This window comes from Scomber japonicus, chromosome 16, assembly GCF_027409825.1.
Source record: "Scomber japonicus isolate fScoJap1 chromosome 16, fScoJap1.pri, whole genome shotgun sequence".
Lineage (NCBI taxonomy): Eukaryota > Metazoa > Chordata > Actinopteri > Scombriformes > Scombridae > Scomber > Scomber japonicus.
In genome coordinates, this window is record NC_070593.1 from 31405994 (window position 1) to 31431710 (window position 25717).

The window sequence follows — 25717 nt, forward strand, 5'->3', positions numbered from 1 at the left end:
TTAATTGGTTTAGACACAGTTTCTATATGTAATTGGGTGTAATGGAAGTGCAGAGAAACGTGTAAGACTGCAGCTCTGTCTCCTAGTCTGTAGAGTCAGTAAGAAATGAGAAAACTCTGTTCAGTGTTGTACACACATATACATACATATATAGGTATAGATACGTATATGTCTATAGTTGTGCATAGAATGAGAGTAGCAGCTAGTTTATTTCATAGACACATATACGTATATGTCTATAGTTTATTTAACAGCTGATGAAACATACTAGTGGACTGTCTGCACTTTATCACTTCCATGTCACTTCCAGTATTTGGTACTTTCCCTTTCTGTGAAGATTGTGTCATTTGTAAATTAGTTTTCTAAAATGTAAATGTGTTGTTGTTTCGCACGTCCCAGCCACTGTAGTTTATATACTCTCTTATATTCTACATTTTCTTTAAAGATCCTCTTCAGACATTTTTTAAAGATATATAAAATATTCTTTGAATGATAATATAATAATAATCTAATTATTTTTCATTTCAAAAGTAAGAACTGGACTGTGATTGGCTCCCAGCTAGCTGTGATGTCACAAATCACAATATGGCGAACTCAGAGAAAGTTCCTTCAGTACATGAATGTGAAAAACAAACAGCACATAAATCATTCTAAACAAGAGAACAGTAAGAAATACACATCTGAGTGAATGTATAATATAGAAACATATGTTGTGTTGTATCAACCACAGTATCAGTATATGGCAGGGATTGTTCCTCAGTGTAAAGGCAGAGTGTTTATAACACACTGATGGGAAAACACACCATGCTGCTGTTAAACTACAGGCCAGTAAGTTAGGTTTTACTTCTAATGAGACAAAACTAAAATAAAAAGATAACACAGTCATTTTTAACAAAAATGTATTCATTCAATTTCCCATTTCCAACAAGTTTACAATCCTACATTTCCATTTTGTTGAGACATTGTTTACAATGAAAAATAAAAATACAGAATTCTCATTTTTTGATCATATCACCTCCAAAGTACATAATGCAGCTGCACCCACATGCAGTCCACAGCTATTTCATTCAATGAAAAAAAAAAGCATCACACAAACATTTGCATTTGTGACAAAACAAATAATTCAGATTTCCTTTATAAGTTAAACTTTTACAAAAATATATTGAAGAAATAGAAATAAAATGTACAGTATAAAGTACATGGAGTAGTAGGGACTGAATAATATATAAATATATCCTTGTAGTCATGAGCATGAGTGCAGAAATGAACAGAAAATGATTGTTAGTAGAGCGAGAGAAAAGAGCATCAACGTCATCATTTGTTTTGTGTTTGATTTGTTTTGATTGTTTTTCTCTTTTCCAATGATGAGTCAAGATCAGCAGCTCCCTCCTTTGGCCCTTAAAAAGAATAGCTCAGCATGTGTACTGACGGAGTATCTATAGAGGCTTTGATATGCTCATACTACTCAGCAACATTGCTGTTCAGCCAGCCGCTGATCTCATTCTCATTACTCTTGATCCATGCAATATTGTTCTTCACCGTCTCCAGTGCCTGTTTCCTGGGCATCTCTCCAGCGCCAGCATTCGGAGTCAGACTGAAGAAATTCTCCATCTATAAGAACCAGCAGGTAGAAATGTTACAAGAAGCCTGAACATGAACTGTCAACAATTGAATTAGTGTGACATTATGCACTCTGCTTCAAAATCTGTATATTATAGTTACACATATTATTGCATTGGATTTATTTAATATCAACCCATGTACCAGGGATAATGCTTTCTTAACTCTTACATACTGTTCATATTCTACACCCTCGTAGTATGTTACGGGTCAATGTTGACCCAGTCTAATAATCCCCTGATAAAAAGTGTCTATTCTAAATATTGAAGCACAGATGTGTTTAGAAAGCATCAATAGTCAATCTGACTGATCAATAAATGTGATTAAACCTTGATTCATGTTTCAGAGAGCAGAGAGAGTGTATTTTTAGCTCCTATCACACAATATCATGTCCTATTTGACCTAAGACATGAAAATATAACATAGCAATAATGATGTAAATGTATTGAATGTAAAGGTAAAATGAGCAGAACTTTATGGAAGTGTGGGGTTTATTGTAGAACCATTAGAGCCATCAGTCTTCACTGCTACATCATAGAAACTACTATCTTATTAAAACTATGAACTATTCATTTAACATAAACACATGGCAATAGATACAGAGATCATTTGACCCAGAACAGCATCAATGGAAAACAAATGTGTAGCATCTATACAAGAGTATAACATTTTTGTGCATATTGGGTCACTTTGGGAAAAGTCAGCAAATTTCAGAGTAAAAGACAAAATAGTCAAAACAGGTAAAATGTGACCTGAACACTATGTAAGGGTCAATAGATTTAAGTTTTATTGATTTCATTCTGTACTTTATTTGGTCAATTGATATGACAATATTCATGTGTTTCTCACTGTTTCATGATTTGTTGATGGCATTGATGGCAGAAGTGAGTGAGTCTCTGCCTCAACATGAACAGCTCTTTAAAGCTAAATCATCTATTTATAACTCAAAGCAGCTCTGCTCTCATCACTTGTTGTCTATCTTAATATAAACTATTGACTGAAACAGAGTTATTTTATGTTGCTGAGGTTCACTCCCTCTCAACACTGAGTGGTCAGTGTCCTAAAGGTTCATTCCAGTTAATTTGAATCTGATTTCCTGTAAATGTGGCTGTTGTGACTCTTTGCTCTCTGCAGCTGTTTTCATGTTTAATGTTGGTTATCAGGACATGAATTGCTTCAAAATTTGTTTATGAGTCTGAATAAAAGTAAACACAGGAACTAGCTGCCTGTAGCAGCATTATGGCTAACTGCATAAAATAGCCACCCACATATTCATCTGCTCTGCTTGCTTATATGTATGAGGCTTCAACGACACTAAAAGAACTATGTGCAATGATGGATTATCCTGTAGACTATTATGAGGAAAACTGGGAGTTATTTCATTTTGACCAAGTGTGTGTATTTGAGCCAGAGTACACAGACAGGAAATAAAACAGCTGGAAGAAGAAAAACAATGAATGGAGACAGACAGGCAGCATGACTGTAAGGACACTGCTGGTGTTCCTGCAGTCACTGCTCTCCTGAAGAGAGAAGAAGAAATGTTTTACTGCAGTGAGACCTGCTGCTGCTGCCAGACTCAGTAATCCCAGCTGTATAACTACAACTACACCTGGACTTAAAGTGTTTGTTAGCATTGTGTTGAAGCCATTCATGTAAAAATCCTGTTTATTTTAAAAAGCAATGGGAGGCTGGTGGAGGTTACCCCGACAACCATCATTATACGTGAGGCATTGTTCGCTCCAGTCTCAATCTGAATCTCTGGAATGTCAGTAACAGAGCAGCAGAGAGCAAAGCTAGCAGGACACATAGAGGCACAGCTGACACTTTTATGGGATAATACTTCAGCTTCCAACAAAGCACAATGTTCAAATGTCACAGCTGATACCTGCACTATATTCATCTGATGTGTCTGCACTGACCTGATCCCTTTAGTGACAGCGTGAAGGTCTCTACTACTTCTTTATATCTTTTGTTAACTAATGAACTACATGATGGCATACCTGCACACATACATGCACAGTATTCCTGTTAGCCATCTTGTCTCACTGAGTGCAAGCTGTTTATTTTGGTCCTCACCACTGACAGTAGCATAACACATTTGTAATGTGCACTGCACATGAGACTGTTCTTCTAAAAATATTTTAGTATTTTGTTAAAACTACTTATTTTATTCTATTCTATTTTAGCCTAATCTTAGTTTATTTATTAGTGCTCTTATTTATTAGCTTATCATTTTACAGTCTTGTCTTACACTGAATTACTCATTGGTGGATGTGTGAAACACAATTTTGTTTTTATGTGGAAATAAAAATGACAAATAAAGGAATCTGAATCTGTTTACATGAGTGTCCTCATGTAGAGTCAACCTGCAGACTTAGGTCTATATTGCAGTTTATGTAACAGTTAAATATTGGCAAAGGGATGAGTGGGAGATACTGTTATCCCATTCATACATCATGAAGTAGACTGGGAGTCTTAAACACATTATCATCTTCCCTAACCCTTCCTAACCCTAACCCTAAGGCCCCCTACAGGTGACCTGTGGTAAAAACACATGTGCCAAGGTTTCTAAATGTGAAGATTGTCCATAGAAACTCTTCATTTCTGTTCTGTGTACTGTGTACTATGGCTAATACAACTCATAATAGTTAACAAATTCAATTAAAACTGTTTTCCAAGAAAGAGAAAGAAAGAAAGAAAGAAAGAAAGAAAGAAAGAAAGAAAGAGCAGTCCTAACCTTCCACAGCTGGAGCTCTGTGTTGTAGGTGGTTGAGATTCGAGTGAGCAGGCGACCGAGGTTCCTATCATTGATGGTGTACCTGTGGAAAAGAAAATACATTACCATGCTCAGTGAAATACAACAACAGCATCACTATCATCTTTCTGAAGGTGTCATTGCCAGTCAAACCCTGAATACTCTGCACTGTGAGAAGGTACAAATGGTATATATATATTTTTTGTTCCATTTCAATAAATTGAGTGCAGCTCTTCACACTACAACATGCTCTGAGTGTCATTTATAATCACTGCATATGCACAAAACAGAGTGTAAAAGAAGCTTACACCACTTACCACACAGAAAACATATAAAACACATTTTGCAGACAGGGATAATTGGCTCTGATGGTGAGTTGGTGAATTACAGCCAGATTGTGTAATAACCTCTCACACATTTAATTTCACTTCATATCACGTGTTCATTATAAATCCACATTATCAGAAACATTCAAGCCAGAAGTGTTATCTGTACTTGTGCTTGTGGTGAGCCAAAACTATTCCATAATCATCTTTTAATTTGAAAAGTCATAAGCCAAACTCCAATCTTAAATCAGAGTCTGCTCAGTGTTTCATCAGCGTTATCTCACCAGAGTGCAGAGGAGAGGCTCAGCTGAGGAGCAGCAGCTGTTTAAATGAATGATGTCAGGATGTGGCAGGATATATGGATTTATACATATATGGATCTTTAAGTAAATATAAATGAATACAGTGTTTATTGTATTGTAGATATTGACTTAAAAACAGGAAGTGGCCCACTGCAGGATGAAGAACTCAACAGAGTTGTCTGACTTTATGATCCACAGGAATGTTTATTGAGGTTGTATATGGTTGTTCAGGGTTACACATCTTTTCTGAAACCTTTGAAAAATGGGGAACTAAAACATTAAACGATCACTCATGGCTGTCGCTAACTCTTGACACTCATTGGCCAGGTGTATAAAGACAGAGACTAATTGGTACAGCTGAAGAAACACACGTACATCAGTATTCATGAATACTTTGACTTTCATGAATATTTGCATTTGTTTTGTATCTGTATGTAAAGCATCCTTGGGTCTGTGAAAGGTGCTATATAAATAAAACTATAATCATTATCATTAGGGCCCGAGTACTGGCCAGTGCAAAGCCCTATTGTATCTGTAAACCAACATGCATGGGGGGGGGGGAGGGGTGAGGCCCCGTTCACCGCTGCTTGTAGCTTTAATTATTATTATTATTATTATTATTATTATTATATGAATGTGTGTGTGTACAGGGCTACATTTGAGGTTGATTCCCATGCACACCTTCCATGTAGACTGTTATTTATAACAGGCATTAAATGAATCTTTATAAATCTGATTACTTTATGGTGCATGCCATTTTCAGCTTATGTGCACATGTACACTTTATGTTTATTTAGATTGATAAATGGGCCTCCAGCTAAAGCATAACATGAGGTTAGAGCTTCCTTCCCATTGAACCTTTCAAGGATTTATCTATTTCAAATGTAATGTCATTATCCATCTCTTCTGAACAACACTGTTTATGAAGCATGCTGCTCTGCCTTTTGTCCTTATCGACAGAAACTTCAAACAGATGTTACAGCAGTTGTCATTTTATCTCCTAAACAGCTTTAATCTTACTGTTACTGTTTAACCTAACATATTCTGTACAGAAGGTAGTTATGCACTATACACACCCTACAATGTTCATGTGACACTTGTTAGCTTGCTGCCAAAGTCTAAAGGAGGAACTATAAAGTTATTTTAAGGCTTGCAATAAAAGGGTAAAGGTAAAGAATTCAAATGTGATATTCAGCAATGACATTACTTGACTACAGTACAGTGCAGTACTCCATTCCTTTGACATTTTAGGTGTCATCTGGTTTGCCAAGTGACAAAGAACATGCCCATTGCTTCCTACTGAAGAGGTCAAATATATAGTATATGTATATAGTTTTAAGACTCCATACATTTCTAAAACAGCTGATCACTGTCATCTTTAAAGTGGAAGCAAACTCATTTTCAACCACAACTTATGATGGATTTCTACTTATTTGTAGGTAATTGGAATAAAAGCCTCTAGAAAACAAAAGGCAATCACTTGTATTATGGTAGCATACTCAATTCAACTAAAACCTAACATACACAGATACAAGTAGTTTCTCATGCAATATTTCACATTTATCATATAGCAGTAAGACAATAGAAAGAGGCTGACCACCTAACAAATAACTATGGGATATAACCACTGATAACTACCAGGGAAAACAGAAGCATTGTCCTCTGCTCTCTTTCTTTGTGACGGCTTAATTTTCTTTATTTGTAAATCAACTGCAAATTCATGACATTTTTTATTTTAAATCTCATCTTGAAAGCTTAGTTAGCTCAGTTTCTTCATAGTCACTAGATAGATCAGAGAAAACTGTAGTGAAGTCTAGAAAGTCACACATTACACATACATAGAAATGATTCTTAACCCTTACATACTGCTCAGGGTCAATTGTTTTAACATTTGAGAGCTGTAAAAAAAAACATATACACATTTTTTTTAGCCAGACTTTTCCTAATGTGACCCATTTACCTGATGATTCCATTAAGGAGATGTTAAGGCTTGAGGAGTATGTTTTGTGGTATGTCTGCGTGGTAATCCCTGTCAGTTCAAACACCTTGATGCACTCACCTGTTGACCAAGTAGTCCCAGTTGAGTGTGGTCCAGTCCCAGGCCATGCTCTGGCCCACTGGGTTGAGGGACACGTATCTCACCACGGTAAACAGATCCTGACTCCTCACCACTGACTCATCTTTAGTTGCCTCTAGTAGCCTGTTAGATCACGAGACAAGATTTTAATCTGTGACTCTGGTTTGATTTGATGACTGGTTCTGGCTGAAATTGAAAGTGTATTTCCCAAAATATGAGACTGTTCCTTTAAGAGTGAAGAGTCTAAAAGTGTCTTCTAAGTAGCAGCATAGTAGCAGTCTTTCCAACACTGAGCCCAAACTAAGAAGACATTCATTGGTAGACCTCTCCTAATGTGGAATCTCATCACAACCAAAATGATGTAATAAAAAATTTGTTGGGTTATTATCTTAAGCATTGTGTAAAGATAAGGTGTTTGGATTACCTGTGCAGAAGTGCCACATTCTCCACAGATGCCAGTCCATACAGCAGCTTGTCCTTCTCTTGAGCCAGAGTGGTGCTTTTGTACCTGTCGAACATTGTGTTCCACTTCTCCTCGGTGCCTGAGTTCTTCATGCCGTATCGATACACCAGCAGCCTTAGATTCACTGCTACGTTGCTGGAGACCAAACCATGAAGACAGTTTAATGTGAAGCTACTGGTTACATTATGGGTACAGTTCCTGGACCTTCTCTAAAAATACATGACAAACAACACAATACAGTATGTCTCTGACTGACTCTTCTTTGTTGAAACATCATTTCTAAAACCAACTAATCTAACATCGCTACAATAAAACCTTCATGAAGGTTCTGATGTTGACTTTGTGATTTGTATTTTTCTTGTATTTTTTTTTTTCTTATATTTTTTAAATGTTACTTCATGTAATGAACATGTGGTTTGGGAGGATTATTTATGAAATTGGATACCTTTAACAGTCACTGAATGTACTTTTTTTAAATGAAAATGAAATAAGAAATTCAGTATGTGATGAATAAGGATATATTTATTATTATAAGCTAATATTTATCACTTTACAGCTCACTTCACTTTATAAACCTGCGCAATGGTATTATATACTGGTTCAAAGAATTAATTGTTTAGATTGAATAGAGTTTTATGTTGTGTACCTTCCACCGAGCCACTGTTCAAAAATGTGAGAGGCTTCATTCAGAGAGTCTTGATCTCCCATCTGACAAGCAATGCTGAGCACAGTCTCTCTCAGTAACCTGACAAAGAAAAACAAACAATAGTCACTTGACAGAATCATGGCTCACTCCTCTGCATAGGTTAAGTTTGTACATGGGTTAACGTAAAAGACTGCAGAGGACTGTGTTTGAGTAAAATTGTTACTGTTGTCGTGTTCACTGACTGTATGTTGAAACGTAGACAAAGGAAAGATTTGATGTGTTTTCTTAAATATGAAAATCTGATGAATAGGTGACAGTAAGTTGTTTTAGCACCTCTGTGTCTGTTCTCCAACATCATTCCATCCAAGCTGAGTTGAAATTGCTTTAACGTGGTCACGGAAAAGTTTCTAGAGAGAAGAAACAAAAGCAGCATTTTTAATAATAAAAACACTTTGTATTCTCCAAGTACACAGTCTACAGTGTGCAATATACATTTACAGTTGATGTGCTTTTTGATCAACTGTGACATGATCAAATGATTCTATTTACAGCTTGAAACATTTATTTTCTGTTTGTTTCTCTGTTTGGAAATCATTTTTCTGACAGTTTCTTCTTTCTTAACCCTGGATGCAGATATTACTACCGTATATAACAGAGTAAGCAAATATGTGGTTAGAGAACTGGATTTGATCAAAATCACCAAGCTTATTCACATATCTAGATATTGTTATGGGTCATAAATTATGTCGGATATAAAGGAATGCATACCTTTATATGCAGAAAAAAGAGTCCTTATTCAGAATATTCCATACATTTTATTTCAGTAATACTATAAATTATAATATTTCCACAGGTGGGGGTACAACACAGGGTTGTCACTTTGCTTTTTAGTCACTGGGCTTCTAGTTCAAAGTGTAAGTGACACTGGGCCTCATGCATAACATTAGTATGCTTTGTCCGCACTTGGGTTCACTTGCTCTGTTTCATGTGACAACCACTTTGTTTCATTTGAGGAATTGATTTGTTTGTTGCACTGGCTGTATTAACAGCTGCGGTTGTTACTGCTGTCATTCTCCACAGGAACAACATGTACATCAATATTCATCAAGACTTTTGTATTGATCATTTATGGTGCATTGTGGGAGCGTAAGGGGTGAGATATGAGGTTCATCCACATGCACACATTTTCATGTTGAATCAGGCTCCTGGTTAGAAGCATTTAAACAATTACCAGAAAACATACAATTCAATTATAAAGAGATGACTTACTGCTATTTATCACACTATGTACTAGCTTTTATCAAGATCACTGATACATTTAGTGTGTTTTCTAGATTTAAATCCCTTGCTCTGCCACTTAGCTCTCAATGATTGTAGTATGCCTTTCTCTGAACATGTTCCTTTTATGTTGTCTTTCAGTGGATTTATTATTATTACTGTAGTTTGTGTTGCTATTATTAAAATAAATATCCTACCCCACCTAATATCCAACACCAGTGCCTCCTGTAGTACAGTTTGAGACTTTGGACAACATACTACATCATTAAATCATTGACTTCTTATAGATTTATTTATGGTCTAAAGGTTGACTGCGTCATATGCTGTTCAGATTGAAGATCATTTATGCTTTGGGGATAAATTGATTTTATTTACAACACAAAAAAAAGACATTCTGTATTGACATGATTGATTGACAATTCTAATACATTTGCAATTTGAACATGTTTTTCTATTTGAAATGTGATACATCAGCACATAGAAGAATGAACAGCTCTCTCACCTGAAACTTTGGGTAGAGCTTATCATTGTTTGACAGCATGTCCCGAACATAGGCCATAGAGGAAGCCACACGGTCCCACACTATGTATTCAGTCTCCTTTGTTAGATACTTGGTGAGGTTGAAGGCATTACCATAATCAATGATATTTGCCCTGAAAAGTGACATGAAGCAGCATTTAATGTCAGCATATGTGATTTTTGATGTGAATGTTTGTACAGTGCCGTTTTGATTGAAATGTTACCTCGCGAGAGCAAAAACATCATCAATGTAGCTCGTACGATCGGCTGCATCAAACTCCTGTTCAAACAAGAAAACTGTTAGTGAATCTCACTGTAAGAGAGACCATGATGAAGAACCATAGTCAGATGCTACAGTGCTATGATATTAGTATTGTAGGTAGAAGACTAAGCTACAATGCTTTTGACTCATTGTAAATAAAGTGCACATCTGGCAATTTTGAATGTGAGATTTGTTAAATGTAGGTAGACAGTACTTAATGATCAAATATTCAAATAAAGCAAAGTTTTCAAATTTTAAAAAGTCTAATTTAAAAAGCAATATTTCAAGAATAATCATAAACTCAAAAAAAGTCATGATAAAAAGTCATAACTTGAGAAACAAATATGAAAAAATATATACATTATGCTTCTTTTTCAGTCTTAAAACAACTTTTTTCTCAAAACACATCAATTTAACTCTGAAAATACATCATACTCCTGTTATGTGATTTGCTCAGCATTTGTTTGTAGACCTTCTAAGAATTTTAATGTTCAGCTTTTTTCATATCATACTTTATTGTTTCTGAAAGCTTTGCGAGTAAAAAGTCAAGATTTCATTGATGTAATCTGTGCAAAAGATAGACAGACTCTAAATGATAAAAAAAAATATTGTGATTAAAGAGTGTGATTTGCCACACACTGAAAGAAATAATAAAGCAAAATATGAAATGATGAAATGATCATCACTTGATATACAGTACATGGTCATATTGCACAGCCTTACTGTGTGGTTGCTTTGAAGCTGTTGGCTAATAGTGTTCCACATAGAGTCATCATGGTTGACTCTGTAGAATCCAATATGATCATTGTTAACCTTCAGCAGGCCGTCCACAGCAGGAGAGTAGCCACTGATAACAAGCTCTGAAAAACAGCACAGATCAGTGTGAGCTACAGAGAAAATCTATTTGTTTTTACTATCACATTTAAAGTGTCTGACCATATTAATTGAGAGACAAATGAAAGGAAAATAATAACAAATAAAATGTAAAAATAACAGGAAAATATTAAATAATACAATTATACATTAACAATTTTCTCACTTCTTCATATACTTCTTCATTTCTACTACTTCATTCGACTGCCTATGATGATGAGAGAAAGATGGTCTGTATGCTAAATAATAGCTGGCTTAACAGCAGAGTGTTGAGTACATAATTTGGATTATTTTTAATATTTTGAAGATGACTACACACTTCTGAAGTTGAGCATACTACCTGTGTTGCTCTTGTCAAACATAATCACATTATCCTTGTCACTCTTCACAGAGTGCCATGTGACTGGAATGGTCCACTTGTAGCTGTAACAAAAACACATTGATGTTGTTAATGCAACTATAGACAATCCAAGTGAAAATCTTTTTCACTTACTCAAACAACTGGCAATTTGAGTTGAGCACTTGAGAGTTGCTCTTAAAAATTACTTTTATAATTTGCTGTAAGTAGGATTGAGTGACTTAATGAATGAGTCTGATTGCTCACACTCAGAGAATCTTTTATTCTCAGTTGGTTCTTCAGATTTTCTTCAGTGTGATTGTCAGAGGTTTGATAAGTAATGTTTGACTAAGCCAAACTATGGAAATACCATCTTTATCCACTTCAGACAGCTCTGAGAATTTAACCAGTAAAACAGGAGTTTTAATATTCTTTGTATCCCTGACCCAAGAGGTGTAGGAGGTTGGGTGGCATCAGCGTTGGGATCCAGGAGGAAACGCTTTTGGCTGAGTCTGGCATTCGTGTTTGAGACAGATAGATCGAGCACAGGATAACCCATCTGTTTGGTCCATGTATCCATTACCTGCTCAACTGGCAACCCACTCACCTGAGCAAAGAGATTAGAACATGAACACTACAGTTCATCTAATCAATACAATGGTTTTCAGTCTGGCTTTGAAAGGATGAAAGCTGAAACATACCTCGGCCAGAGATGCCCAGAAGTTGGCTGTTTTGGCATTCTGAAAGTGGTAGTCTTTTAAATATTTCTGTTGGAAAAAGAAATACAGGCCTTTATTAATTAGCTGCTGGAAACATTGAAGCTTCATTGATAGAACATTGAAGAACATGATTCACTTTCAGACCCAAAATCCTAAAACATGTTGTAAATAAGATCCATGTTGAAAAATTCATACTTCACTTAGATTTCTTACTATATTGGATGAGAGAGGACTGACTCTGACTTACTCTACAGCCATCTCTGAACATGTCTTTACCCATCCAGCTCTCCAGCATTCTGAGGATGGACGCTCCCTGGAAAATGTACAAGTATATTCATTGTTTTGTGCTGCATGATACTTGATACATTTGGTCTGTTTTATGTGGGTAATGAAATGTATATGTTATTGTCTCCATGGAAAAATGTAGCATTTGTAGGATGTATTTGTACTGTATTCATTAGCAATGATACAATTGGTGGTCCTACCTTGCTATATGATATGGCATCAAACACAGAGGTGATCTCTGCCGGGGTCGACACATTCACAATGATCGGATGAGAGGAGAGCAGAGCGTCATCCACCATGACAGGAAGTACATCGCTGATGATCATGATGTCTCGCTGTACACCGAAGAGGCAATACGAGTTTCAGAGTAGTCCTCAAAGTGACACGTCTTCATTGTGACTAATAGTGTAATGCAGATTTAGGAACTCACCATGCCCCAACTGGGCTCAGCTTTCTCCACACCGATGTACTCAAAGAAACTGGCAAAACCCTCATTAAGCCAGAGGTCATCCCACCAATCCATAGTCACAATGTTCCCAAACCACTGTGAAGAGACATTTACTATGAGTTTCTAGGACCCAAACAAAGGAAAAGGAGTACACAGACAATTTGTAAAGGACAAAAAAACCATACGGGCTGTTTCTAACTCCCTGTTCTTACATCTCTGCCTGCTTTGTGCTTTTATCATTGCTTTCCAGCCCAGTAATACTAGCAACTACATTCATGTGATGATTGATGAGTTTCATTCAACTTGATAGCACTCAAACATCAGACAAGACATGATATAAATGAATTAGTGAATGAAAACAGCATTTGTGAAAAAGGAGTGAATGAAAGCAGTAGAGTGGTGAGTATGACATAACTGTAGTCGTACTGATGGAATTAATGCTATGGAAATGGACATTCAGTTACAATCATTATGTGATCTACTACAGTACAGGTGATTCCACTATTCCTCAGTGCAACAGGCCTGCACATGTTTCCCAAAAATGTGTTATCAGTCGTATATTAATGCCTTTTTAATATGGGATTTAGTTTGAATTTATGGTAATAAAGGTATTAAAGTTGTATTTTGACACAGAAAAAAAAACTCAAAATAAAGAAAAAAATGCAAATCATAGAGTGTATATCCAGAAAAATAGCACTTTTGAGACCCTGTTGTGGATGAATGTAGTTATTTTATGGAGATTAACTGAAATCAAACATTACCACAACTAGACAATAAACTTGGTGCCTGCATCGGGACCTTTAAGTTTGAGTCAGGCCCTGACTCAGCAGTGGCCCTCTTTGGTAATCCTATCTAGCATACTATATATACGTACAATATTTCATTCATCCTGTAAACGTTTATTGTTCAGTTATTGTGAGAAGCTTGCAGTTATTTATACATCAATGGTGCCTCATTCCTGTAACTTTGAACAGTTCATAAAACTTTATTGACTGCCTCAAGGTCTCTTATCTCCCATCACAATAAAACAGCTGATATCCTGCAGAGAAATGTTCCCAGATTTTGGATCATGTATCATTAAAGCTTGAATAATAGCACAGAGGGGATTTACAATAGTGAACTCTGTACTCTTTCTGTTAACATTTAATTGTCTTTAACACGTCATTCCATCCCATCATACCATTGCCAAAAACAAAACAGTAAGCTGTCCTCATATAAATGGATGTCCTCCAAATTAAACAACAAGATACATAAAGTTGGCACACTGCAGAATGTAATATGAAAGCATTTTCTGATATGCCACATTTTTAATTGTTATACTTTTAGACCCTTGTTGTTTTATCTTTATGTTTAATCTATATGTTTTAACATATTAAAATATTTTAGTTATTGGACATTCAGATCTTAAGCTTTGAGTCTCCTGGTCAGGATAGCCTGCCACAAATGGACTTGCTGCTAACATTACCTGGCTTGTTTTCAGCATGGGATGTAGAAAACGGGGACAACAGACAACTGTTTTAAGCTGCTGCCACCAATATCAGCAACTAGGAGGAAACCACAGTTATCTAATCTGTTTACCTCAGGCTGATCTATCGCAGCTGGCCTGTGCTGTTAAGTCTTGTTTCCCAGTAGAACCTCCTGTGTACGAGTCTATGTTGGCTCCCATTGTGGAGCCCTTGCAGGTAAGACTTGCACTGACATTACTATACCAAAGACAATGACTTCTTTCACTGACCACAGCTGTTTCTTTTACCCTATAAATCATGCCCCCACTCACCTCACCATCAGGATGCAACAGCTGCCTGACTTTGAAAATCTTAGATTATCTTTCCTGTACTAGCTCAAAGATGAAGAATGGATACTTGACTCTTGATCATCATGGGCTCCACTGTCACCACCACTACCACCTTATATATAACTTTTCTTTACTCTAATCCCAATGCCATGGTCGTTTTTACTGTTCATGTTTTCACTACCCCTAGTGATCTTAAACTTAACTGTTTACCACAGTTTACACAGTTTTCATCTTCATTGTTTGAAGATGAAAACTGGCAATAACTTTATCTGAGCTGGATGCTTCAGTTACTACTACAGTACTGATTATCAGGTGTCTCTATATGCTGATGACAATGTAATCTATGTTGGCAATGCTACTGACTGTTTACTGCCCCTTCTTCATATCTTCATCTCTTACTTATTACTAACATATATACAGCATATTTATGAAGCTCACTTGACATACATAAAACTTTATTGTGGGTGGTGTGGTACCTGGTGAACCAGCTCGTGGGCGATAACACTGGCCACTCGCTGCTTGTTGTAGGAGGATGACTGGTTCTCATCATATAGCAGGTTGGTCTCCCTGTAGGTGATGAGGCCCCAGTTTTCCATTGCACCAGTACCAAAGTCAGGGATGGCTATCTTATCTGGATCAAAACATAACAGAGAGTGCATTTAAGTAACAACTTATCATGTGTTTCATTGCATTATGACTTTACTCATTCAGACCAGGAGATAGTGGCGAACTGTTAGATTATATCATACAGAATACTGACCATGAAAGGAATATTTATGGTTCCTTGAAAATGTGTTCAATACTGTATATAACAAAACTGGGACTGTAGACCCTTATTAATGAAACTGTGTTGTTTTATTTTTTCTATATTAGGTATGTCTACCTCTATCTCTGATGACAGATTTAATTCTCCTGGGCATGGAGACTAGTCTTGCTCAAATCTCATGTCTTCCTAACAGATTTTCAGCTGTTCTTTGCTGGACTGATTTTCTTCCACTACCTTCCTCTTTAAAATAGTCTAAATGTATTCTATTGGATTCAGGTCAAGGTACATACTTGGCCAGGTCATAGTTTTAACTTTTTTCTACTCCAATAACTCTTATTTGATTTATGCAGTGTGTTGGAAGATCTTGGAAATGTCCTCTCCTTTCAACCATCTTGAGACTGGGATCATCTTTTCATTCTAGTATTTGGGTAAATGAACTTGCAGTGTCATCTATAAATGTCATCTCCACCACAGTAGCTTCATATCAGCACCATCCCACCTCCATGTTTCATGATCAGCACTATGCAGTCACTGTTGTAGACCTGGCCAGGCCCACTCCAAATATAATTTTCGTATTCTTTGGTTTAATCTTGCAGTTTTGTGCCATTTTGTGAGTAATGGTTTACTTCTTGGACATTGTCCACAGAGGCTGAGTTCATGCATTATCTTTCACACCATCTGAGCTTCACACTGTCACCGAAACACCAAATTTCCACTGATAATCCTTGTGCGAAATCAGGACCACTTGCCTGCCAAGGATGTCAATACGAGGATGGGTATATAGTGAATTGTGCATGCTGCCACTTTTCAAGGACAGCCACTGCACCTTCTTTATTGGTAGGATAACCACTGCTGCAACTGTGTTATGGCCTCTGTTCAGCGGTCTACCAATGATCTCTCCCATCTTTATGAAGTCTCTCAATCTGATTTCTTCCTTGTTCAGGCAGTGCTTACTCATGTGGAAATGTTGAGTCTCTTTAAATTAAATTAAAGACCTGCTCTATGTGTAAAGTGCCTTGAAAATACTTTTGTTGTGATTTGGGGCATTCACATGTTCTTCTACAACTTTGTTCATGAAATTAGTCTTAATTGAAAGTCACAGGTGTAATTACTTTTGTTTCAGTGGTCACAGGTGTACTCAATTTTGTTGCACTGAGCTTGTACATTGAGGTTTGTATTTTCATTGTAATCTTTCTAACCTGTTTGTTTTTCATTATAAATAAGATCAAATACTCTACACCCTAAACTCACCCTAAAATACTACCATTTTGTAAGATGATACCATTTGTCTAATTAGAAGGAAATAGAAAATCTCCAAGACAGACAACCACATTTTTTACGTAGCAGTTTAGTCTATGTTTATATATGTGTCTATTTGGGAGGATGTTCTGGGAAGGACATGATGAGCACTTATATGACACTGCTGTATTTCCCAGCAACTTGATACGCTAGACTGTCCACTTCCTCACAGATTTCATGTAAGTAAGCAGGGATTGAATAACTTCCCTATTAAGTCTAATGACCTTGTAGATAACTCTACTGTTCATTCTTATCTCTTTCCCTAGAATCTAATTGTCCTAGTTGCAACACTGTCCATTGTATGGATTTATTTTGAAGGATAAATTAGCTTTTTTTACTGTAAGCTCTCTACTTTATAGACAGAAAGACAGAAATGTGGTAGTTGACAAAATCCCATTTCAATTTGTATCTACTTTTATTTTTAGGGTCATCCCCTAGATGACAAAATGAGTGTTCCCCATAGATTCCAGACGGTATTTCCTTTTAAATACATTTTGTTGTGTACCTGTGTCTCTATCTAATTTATTGTGAAGTTGCTCACTGTTTCCCCCAATTGTAACTTGTTTTTCCTATTTTGGTCCACATACAGGTACATGTGATTCACTACATATAGATATAAGATTTCAGTCCCTGCACATTATAGGACAAGAGTGAAATCTGAAGCTGATGTCAGCATATTAAAGGGTCAGTGTTGCTGATCTGGGACATGAGGCTGAACCAGCGTGAGCTAGTGGCTCAGCTCCTTATGTAGACAACCTGACACAATCTGTGAGTAACCTATTACCTCACCAGTCAACACCAAGTATTCTGTATTTCTATTATAACTCTTTGACTAGTAGCTACATGTTGAACACACTAGAGACAAGCATGTGTGTTATTTTTCAAAAGGTAATTGACTCAATGGAACTCAGCCAGTTACACTGAAAAACATGTGTTAATCAACAACAGCAGTAATGCTCTGGCTTATATTTGAACTGCGCAGCAGTGATTCAGTGATTTAAACTGTGTGTAAGACATGTGAGTGATCAACTTCAGTCAACTTTTGGAGGGATTTGTTGATATGTCAATCTCAAATATTGATATATACAAATATATATCCTAATATATATTAGGATACCTATATTGTTGTTGCTCCCCCAAAATATATGTCATATATTGGGAGTTTAAGTAGGCAGGCCCTTTACTCTTTGCAAAGGTAGCAGTGTTTAGACTGAATGCTATATGTGTATTAACATCACTGTTTATTTAATTATACTGAATGTATTTAACCCTTACATACTGTTCAGGGTCAAATTTGACCCATTTTACATTTGAGAGCTGTAAAAACATCATATACGCATTTCTTTTAGCCAGACTTTTCCTAAAGTTTTCAAAAATGGAAATAAAATGCATAATTTTTAGTTTTTGTGCAGCTGATACACATGTTTATACTGTATATGCAAATGGAGACATTTGCATATTTGCAAGGGACAGCAGATGAAAACTAGCTATTTTAACTAATTCCGGTGCATTTACATTGTAATTTGAAATGTTCATGAATGTACACTGTCCCTTTTTAAATAAATAAACTAAACTAAACTAAACTAAAACTAAACTAAATTTGATCTGCATTTATCAAATAAATTCAAAAATCTGCATTCATGTTGTTGTATTCATCCTATTCTAAACTTAAGATTGTAAATGTATTTCCTCACAGAAGGATTAATCAAACATTTATTAAAGACTGATGGGGAATTTCTGAATGTGAATTGGTGTAAAGACTAATTATGAGTAAGAATATGAACAGTATGTAAGGGTTAAATGTTACTGTAAATACCATTAGACAGCTGAGTCCAGGGATGAGTGATACTATTCCTGGGGTAGTATTCTGATCACCTGTGGCTGTTTTGGCAGTTGCACCTTGAGGCAACAGCGTGGAGTTTATTTGAGGACATACATACTCCAGCAGGGACTTTTAGAGTGGTTCTTCTACAGTAAGTGTGATCCCAAAAACAAAGTAGGTCTCATGATCACAAAGGTGGAACACATAAAAATATCCTTTATATGTACTGTAACCAGAAATGATTACTATAGTATAATAATAGTATAGCAGTATGTACATCACAGAGTTTGATGAGGGATCTAACCATTTCTCTGTTTAACATGGAGTGATAAAATGTTGATGATGATGTACTGAATAGTTTGTCTGAACATACCCAGTTTGGTGATGGAGTATGTCATGTTGAAGTACTCCTCAAAGTAGTCAAAGATGATCTTGGTCATGTTGGCTGCATACTCTGCCGTTTTTATTTGACTTGGCTGGGCATAGATTTTCAACTACAAAGACAAAGGAAGTCAATTCAAAAGTGTGTGTGTATGTGTGTGTGTGTGTTCGTCTGACAGTATAAATCTTTCTATTTTAATTTTTTTCAACAGTTCTCATTGTAAAGTTATAGTACTGCTAGTGACACATGATGGTTAACTCACAGGAACTCCTCGGGCGGATGTTCTTTCCACATGGTGGAACCGGTGCACAGCAAAACATACCAAATAGGTACTCATTGGAACTGACTTCTGGAAGGAGGTCCTCACTTTATTGCCAGATAGTTGTTGAGGTTTTCCCTAGAGAGAGGAAAAGGTTAATGGGTTAATGTGGATGTCACTCTGCCTGTAGAGCTGGGTGGATCCCCTGGCCCAAAAACAGAGGCACAAGATTGATTCCTCTGCTTTCAGTATTCAGAGCGTTCACTCCAACCTAGTTCCCTTCTCTTTGTTTTGCTTTTTTCCTTCAACCATGGGAAAGTTTGAGAAATTATGCTTTTTCCACCTACAGCAACTATACTGAGTCCAATAGGATTATAAACAGTATTATTGGCAAAATAGCGGTATAGAAGGAATTCATAGCAGTAATTGTCATAGCTATGAAACAAAAAAAACCTTCTATTTTAAATGTAGTAAAACTCAGAAACCAGAATAAACTTCAATGGAATTAAAAAGGAAGAAACACACAGTTACTGAGCTCTGATAGACCTTTTTACGGCAGACATTTTGACCGACTAAAAGTAGCAATATTGACAACTAACACAAGCAGATTTGACTAGCCGTAGCTAGCTATTTGATTTACACAAACTCACTGGAAACTTGTTTGGAAACTCTTTATCTAACTGACTTTTTAATATTTCCACCTGATTAATAGAAACCTGTCAAATGGCTGTAAATGTAGGCTTCACATGATTGTTTCATTCTAAAAGACTGGTAGCTAAAGCTACATGTCTCGGGCAAAACTTAGCAAACTAGCCAGCTGATCCATGTAGAAGACAGGAGATAACCTATGTCAGTGTAGTGTTAGCTGTTAGCTATTGTAATAAATGATCATGAGTGTAATAAATAGCCTAATGTGTAATTAAAATGTTAACATAACAATATTTGAATGCGTACTTTAGAAAAACATGTTTGGACAAGCAACACATAGGTTAGACTAGGGGAGGGATTTAACACAAGTCAATTACAGCATTCAATGGGTGATGATGCATCTGTACAAGGTGTTTCAAATTACGCAAAAAAATCTCTGTGTACTTACATCACAAATGTACAGAGACATGGAGAAAAAGGAGTGGGTGAACTTGTGTTTCTGACTTGAATCCTACCTCAACAGGCATGTTGGACAGAGCACTGTAAACATCATCATGGGTGATGGAGACACTGTAAGTAGCCTTCTTGTTGGGTTCATCGAAGCAGGGAAATGACTTGCGGGCATCTGTTGGCTCATGATCGGTCGCAGCAATCTTTCTGGAGATTAAATAAAGGACAGATTATTGCAGATAGAGTATGAGACCAGAAACTTCATTTAAAAACAAAACAAAAGAGAATCGTATCAGTTTGCCATCACAGTTAGGTCTCCTGACTGAGCCTTATCCCAGAGGAACGTCTTACCTACTCTAAATTAAAGCATCTTTGAGTGAGGTGCCAAACTCTGTGGACCCAATGAACTCAACCACAGCAGCTTCATTGAAAAGTCCATTCTCAGTTTATGTGCACTGGAGAGTTCAAGTTTTCCATATCACAATTGTAAATTACATTCTGGGCCATAACTTCTTGAGATGTCACAATCATGCTTGCATTACAATAATATTCAAGATAAACTCTGAGAAATATTCCTCTTTCAGTAGATACATGTGAAAAACACTCTGCCATTCTGCACAGAGGAGAGAACAACATCTGAGTGAAGGTACAGGAAGCAAAGAAAAACACATTTTTGAGTCGGGGGAGACTTTAAGTTTTAATGTCTGCGAGAAGATGCCAAAACTTAAAAACTTCTCAACCCACTGCTGCAAAGTAATCTCTGTTGACCATTCCCAAGCGTCTAAGTGTATATGAGGTTATGTATTTAGCCAATGACTGTTTGAATATGTACATAGAGCCCAGCACAACAGGACAGAAGTGGATTTATGTCTCTGGAGTGCTTTGAGAGGTTTCTAAGTGTGTTGTGATCATTTTTTTCCTGCAGTTTAAACATGTGTCACCATTGGAATCCATTGTAATTGACATGAATCCAAGATGACCACAGCTGCTCTCAGTGAAGGCGCACACAACAAGTACAGAGCAGATGAGTGTTTGTTATTCTTACTTAATTCTGGACAGTGCATCACTTTAAACAATAGACTATAACCTATTAACTCAAAGGAAGTGAACAAAGATTTAATGAAACAGAACCAGGAGCAATTTGTTCTTGATGAAAGTAGAATTTTATCGTTTGACAAAACAGTCCCAATGCTAACTCTTCCTGGAGCTTCCGAATGTTTCACACTTCATCAGTAGATGATTCTTGTTCAGTTGTCATGGATCAGGATTGTTTTCTCGAAAAGGCTAAGAACCAATTCTCATGCTTAGACTTTTGTAGTATAATAGTGAAAAATTGTGCTGCTGTTTTTTCAATCTTCAGAGCTGCATCCTGTCACTTACATGATCAGACTATATTCTTTCAGTGTAATAATAAAATAAAGAATTTCACCTGTCTTTCAAGCATTTTCATAGATAGAAAAAAATAGCTTAGAGAAATGATCCCTCTCTGCCAGTGATAGCCATGGCAATTTTTCAGGTTGTTCATTCTTGTCAGCGTGATATCTCAGGATTAAGGAGTTAAGGGGGGGCAACAGCACATTATGTGCATTAGAGAATGATCATACCTGTGGGAGGCCTGAGGGAACATAGGGCCTGATATGGTGGGAGGAAAATGTCTTAGAAATGAGGGAACATAGGACTGTAGAAAACATAGGCATGACCTCCAGTAAACCACAGTAGGCTATTTGCATTGTTTGTTACTTACAAAAACACCTACATCGAAGCTGGATATGACTGTGATATGTGAAGGTAAAAGCAGACTTTTTTTCATGGTTATAAAAAAAGCATAAACAGTAACTATAAATATATATGTTATCTTTTTATACAGCTGAATAAAATCTGTGTTGCTGTTTCTAAGGCACCTTATCAATTTGCTTCAAATGACACCTCTGGTCAGATTAACATCCGCATTTGATTTTGGCTTTTGATGAGACATAATAACTTGTTTTGTTTCATCCTTATTTCAATCATAGAAATATAAAAGTGAGCAATGAAAAGAAGATAGAAAGTGAAAACCCAACCTTTGATTATTTAAAACACTTAGATAAACACAGTCTTCTTTTTTTCCAGAAGTGCTGCCACACTGATGCTTTCCATTAATTTGATGTACAGAAGACATCATCATAAACTGAAATCTGATAAATATGCAATGCAATTAAAACCACGCATTCCATGGAACATCTAACTCAATAATGTGCATGAGGTTTTTTTCCAGTTCTTGAACAGATAATTCATGCTTTGATTTCTACTTCCTTTACTCTGTTACTCTCCTGTTTGTAGCTGCTGCAAGACTACTGATATATTGTAAGCACGACGAGATATAGATATATAGATATTCTTGTACTTGGTTGTTTATATAAAGAGTGATAGAAATACTTGTGTGAAGAATGAAAAAAGAGAGTCTGAGAGAGAAGTTCAAACCCCACCTACTTTCTCACCTCCACACACCTGGCCAATCACTGCCAATTGGGTCTGCTTGTCAGATTATTGGTTTCGGAAAGTTACAAAACTTCTCTGAGAACTGACCGTCCAATTCTGGTGTGGGGAAGGCATGGGGTGGGGTACACACTTTACTGAACCCTGACTGGTGGCTGGTATTTTATTGTTCCCATCAGCTGATGCATGATTGTGACTGTCAGGTGGCAATTATGGGATACCTTTCACTAATCATTTACACCTGTATAAGATGTAATGCATACTTGGGCTGATAAAAAAAATCTAATTATCTGTAAAAGTGCATTGTCATTATTTTTTTTAAATTGTTCTTGACGTTTTCATAGGACAATCTCAGTGATGTACAGTCAAGCATAGTTTGATCCCCCAAAACATTATTTCAAATGCTGGTGAAGATGCCAATAAATCTGATTGCTGAATTTGGGGACAAAAAACTGAATCTGAAATCATATCATTATTTCATGACATAGCCAGAAGATGCTAAATGATTATTCAATCAATATATTCACCCAGTGCATCAGTAGATTGCTCTAGTAATAAAATATTATTTTAGTTGAGCAGAAACAACAGTTTGACAAAAAAAATCTCGACTCAAGCTTCTCCTTCTCTCTACTTACAGGTAGAACCTTTTTGTCAAATTGTTAGAGTAATTTTTGTTTTCTTTCTGTTTGTTATTTTCTCCCTTTTAAGTTTAGATTGTCTACACTAGTAACATTATTGTAATGTATATGTATATGATTATGTCTTCATCCACTGTGTGTTTATATACCAATTATGGATCGACAGATACATTCAAGAACAATTAAAAATATCCTTTGTTTCAAAACCAATTCATTTTCATATGCTTCTTAGATTGAGTTAAAATACTCTTAGGTGTAATAAAGTCTTAGACTAAAGCTATGTTCTGTCTACATGCCACTTTGTTTTCTTTTAATAACAAGCATATAAGTTATGTGCGTGTCGGTTATGACAGATTCAAATCCCATCAAACAACTTACTTGGTGACTCCATCCTCAGTGTAGATGACCCTGTAGAATCCCACCACGGAGCCATTGAGCCACCCCTGGAAATCCAGACTAAGAACATACACCTCTTCTGGGCTGGTGACAGGCAGCTCCTGTGTGGCCTCCACCACCACATACTGCTGAGGTGTGTACTCAAAGCAGCTTTTTACATGTTCCTCCTTCTGCCCCCCCTGGCTGTCCAGCACCTTCAGCCTGGGAATGGCGCTGACGAACGTCTCCCTGATGTGGAGCCACAGATGGCGAGTGGGCTTGGTGACCTTAAGATGGATGTCCACAGTGCCTGTGTAGGTGTCATCGACCAGATCCGGCTCCAGGTGCAGGTCATAGTGGGTTGGGATCACGTAGTTGGGCAGACGGAAATTCCTCCAGTCCCCACTGGAGTCAGAGGAAGGCTTACAGGGGCCTCTGCCAGATGCAGGGGGCTCTGTAGGCTCTGCTGTGGGAGCTGTAGTAGGGGAAGTAGGGGTGGTGGTGTCAGACCCAGAGAGGCCCACCCCAAGGCCCACTGCCAAAGAGCACACCACCACCGTCACACAGATGATGACTACATGTTTGCCGCGGATGCAGTAGCGCTTCTGCTGCTTCTCCAAGTCCATGCTGTCAACCATGGCGACTCCTAAGTCTACACACTTCTCTGGACTAAATTATGGCTCCAGGTAAAAGCCTGTAATGTTGACCTGAAGTCAGAGCTGCAGGCTTTGGCTCCTGCAGTATTTAGATTAGCTGTGTGAGCTGATCCAAAGCTTGCCTCTGTGGGGCTGAGGGGTGGAGAGAAGAAAGAGGAGGAGGTGAGGAGAGAGAATCTGTCAGACAGTGGAGAGAATCTCACATTGAGCGAGAGATTTATTCTGTCCTAAGTGCTGCTAACACGCCTCCTCCTGTTAAACATCTACAATCTGCCTGTCAATCAACAGCTCAACTTTATGCGTTGTATTGCAAAACTATACAAAGTACATAAAACATTGAAATAAGTGCAACACTGTGTGTGTGTGTGTGTATTTGGTTTGAGTCTCTGTCACGGCTATTTGAATTTCAAAGTCAGTTGGATCCTGTGGAATCTGTCCTTCTGACAGTAGATACACAGGGGAAAAGGTCTATTGTTTGGACATGACTGTGACTGCTATTGCATTTGCTCTTTGGTCAACATAACAGTGATTGCAACAGAGTCGTGTGAAAAGAAAAAGAAAACAATGGTTGTACTGTGTTGCGCCACAGTAGTAGGATTAACTATTCAGAAATATTCTTTTTTTATTCCTATTCCAGTAGCAGAGGGATGATGATGTTGGTCATCTACTCAGGTGGTCAATTGTTTGTCCAACACATCAGTCCAGAGCAAGATAATTCAACACCTATTGGCAAGATTACCATGAAACTTGTTGCGGATATTCATGATCCACAGAGGAGGATCCCAGACATTGCTGACTCACTGAACTTTGACAAAAATCTGTAAATCTAATACACATTGCATTTGGAACTCTTCAAGCAAACAAGCAGCAACTACCACAGTTTGATGCTGAAGCTAATGCAGAAATATGTTGAAGTGCAGTGCCACCGACAGCCACTAGATGCTAGCTCCAAAGAATCCCTGGTAGCAATTGACTCCCATTCATTAAAGGGTAAACTTCTCTCTACAAATACTGTGTGGAAATTATTTATAGTCACTGTAGTCTCAATCTCTAAATTCAGACCCTCTTGCTGGTTATCATTTTGGAAGTTATTGCTCCATTATTTAGACTGCAGATACGATGTGCTGTGTGGGTGTTGATTGACAGCTGTGATTGACAGTTTTCTCACCTGCTCCTCTCCAGGGTTCTGGGACTCACACTGAGTTGGACTATTGTTGCAATATTTCACCAAGTTTAATCTTA

The 25717-nt window shown here is 37.1% G+C and overlaps 1 protein-coding gene across 1 annotated transcript; it reads right to left on the minus strand.

Annotated features, from left to right (window-relative positions):
• Window positions 1–1446: 1446 nt before the first annotated feature.
• On the minus strand, window positions 1447–24642 carry enpep (glutamyl aminopeptidase). The gene is made up of 20 exons (XM_053335850.1): window positions 23823–24642; window positions 20397–20538; window positions 19237–19371; window positions 18966–19086; window positions 15182–15336; window positions 12893–13006; window positions 12663–12797; window positions 12425–12490; window positions 12160–12225; window positions 11905–12065; window positions 11462–11544; window positions 10972–11108; window positions 10211–10266; window positions 9970–10120; window positions 8523–8596; window positions 8190–8288; window positions 7505–7678; window positions 7063–7203; window positions 4358–4439; window positions 1447–1611 (listed from the first exon to the last, which is right to left on the minus strand). Exons 1-20 carry the CDS (start codon window positions 24455–24457, stop codon window positions 1462–1464), a joined length of 2877 nt encoding a protein of 958 aa, XP_053191825.1. The 5' UTR covers window positions 24458–24642; the 3' UTR covers window positions 1447–1461.
• Between the last annotated feature and the right edge of the window lie 1075 nt (window positions 24643–25717).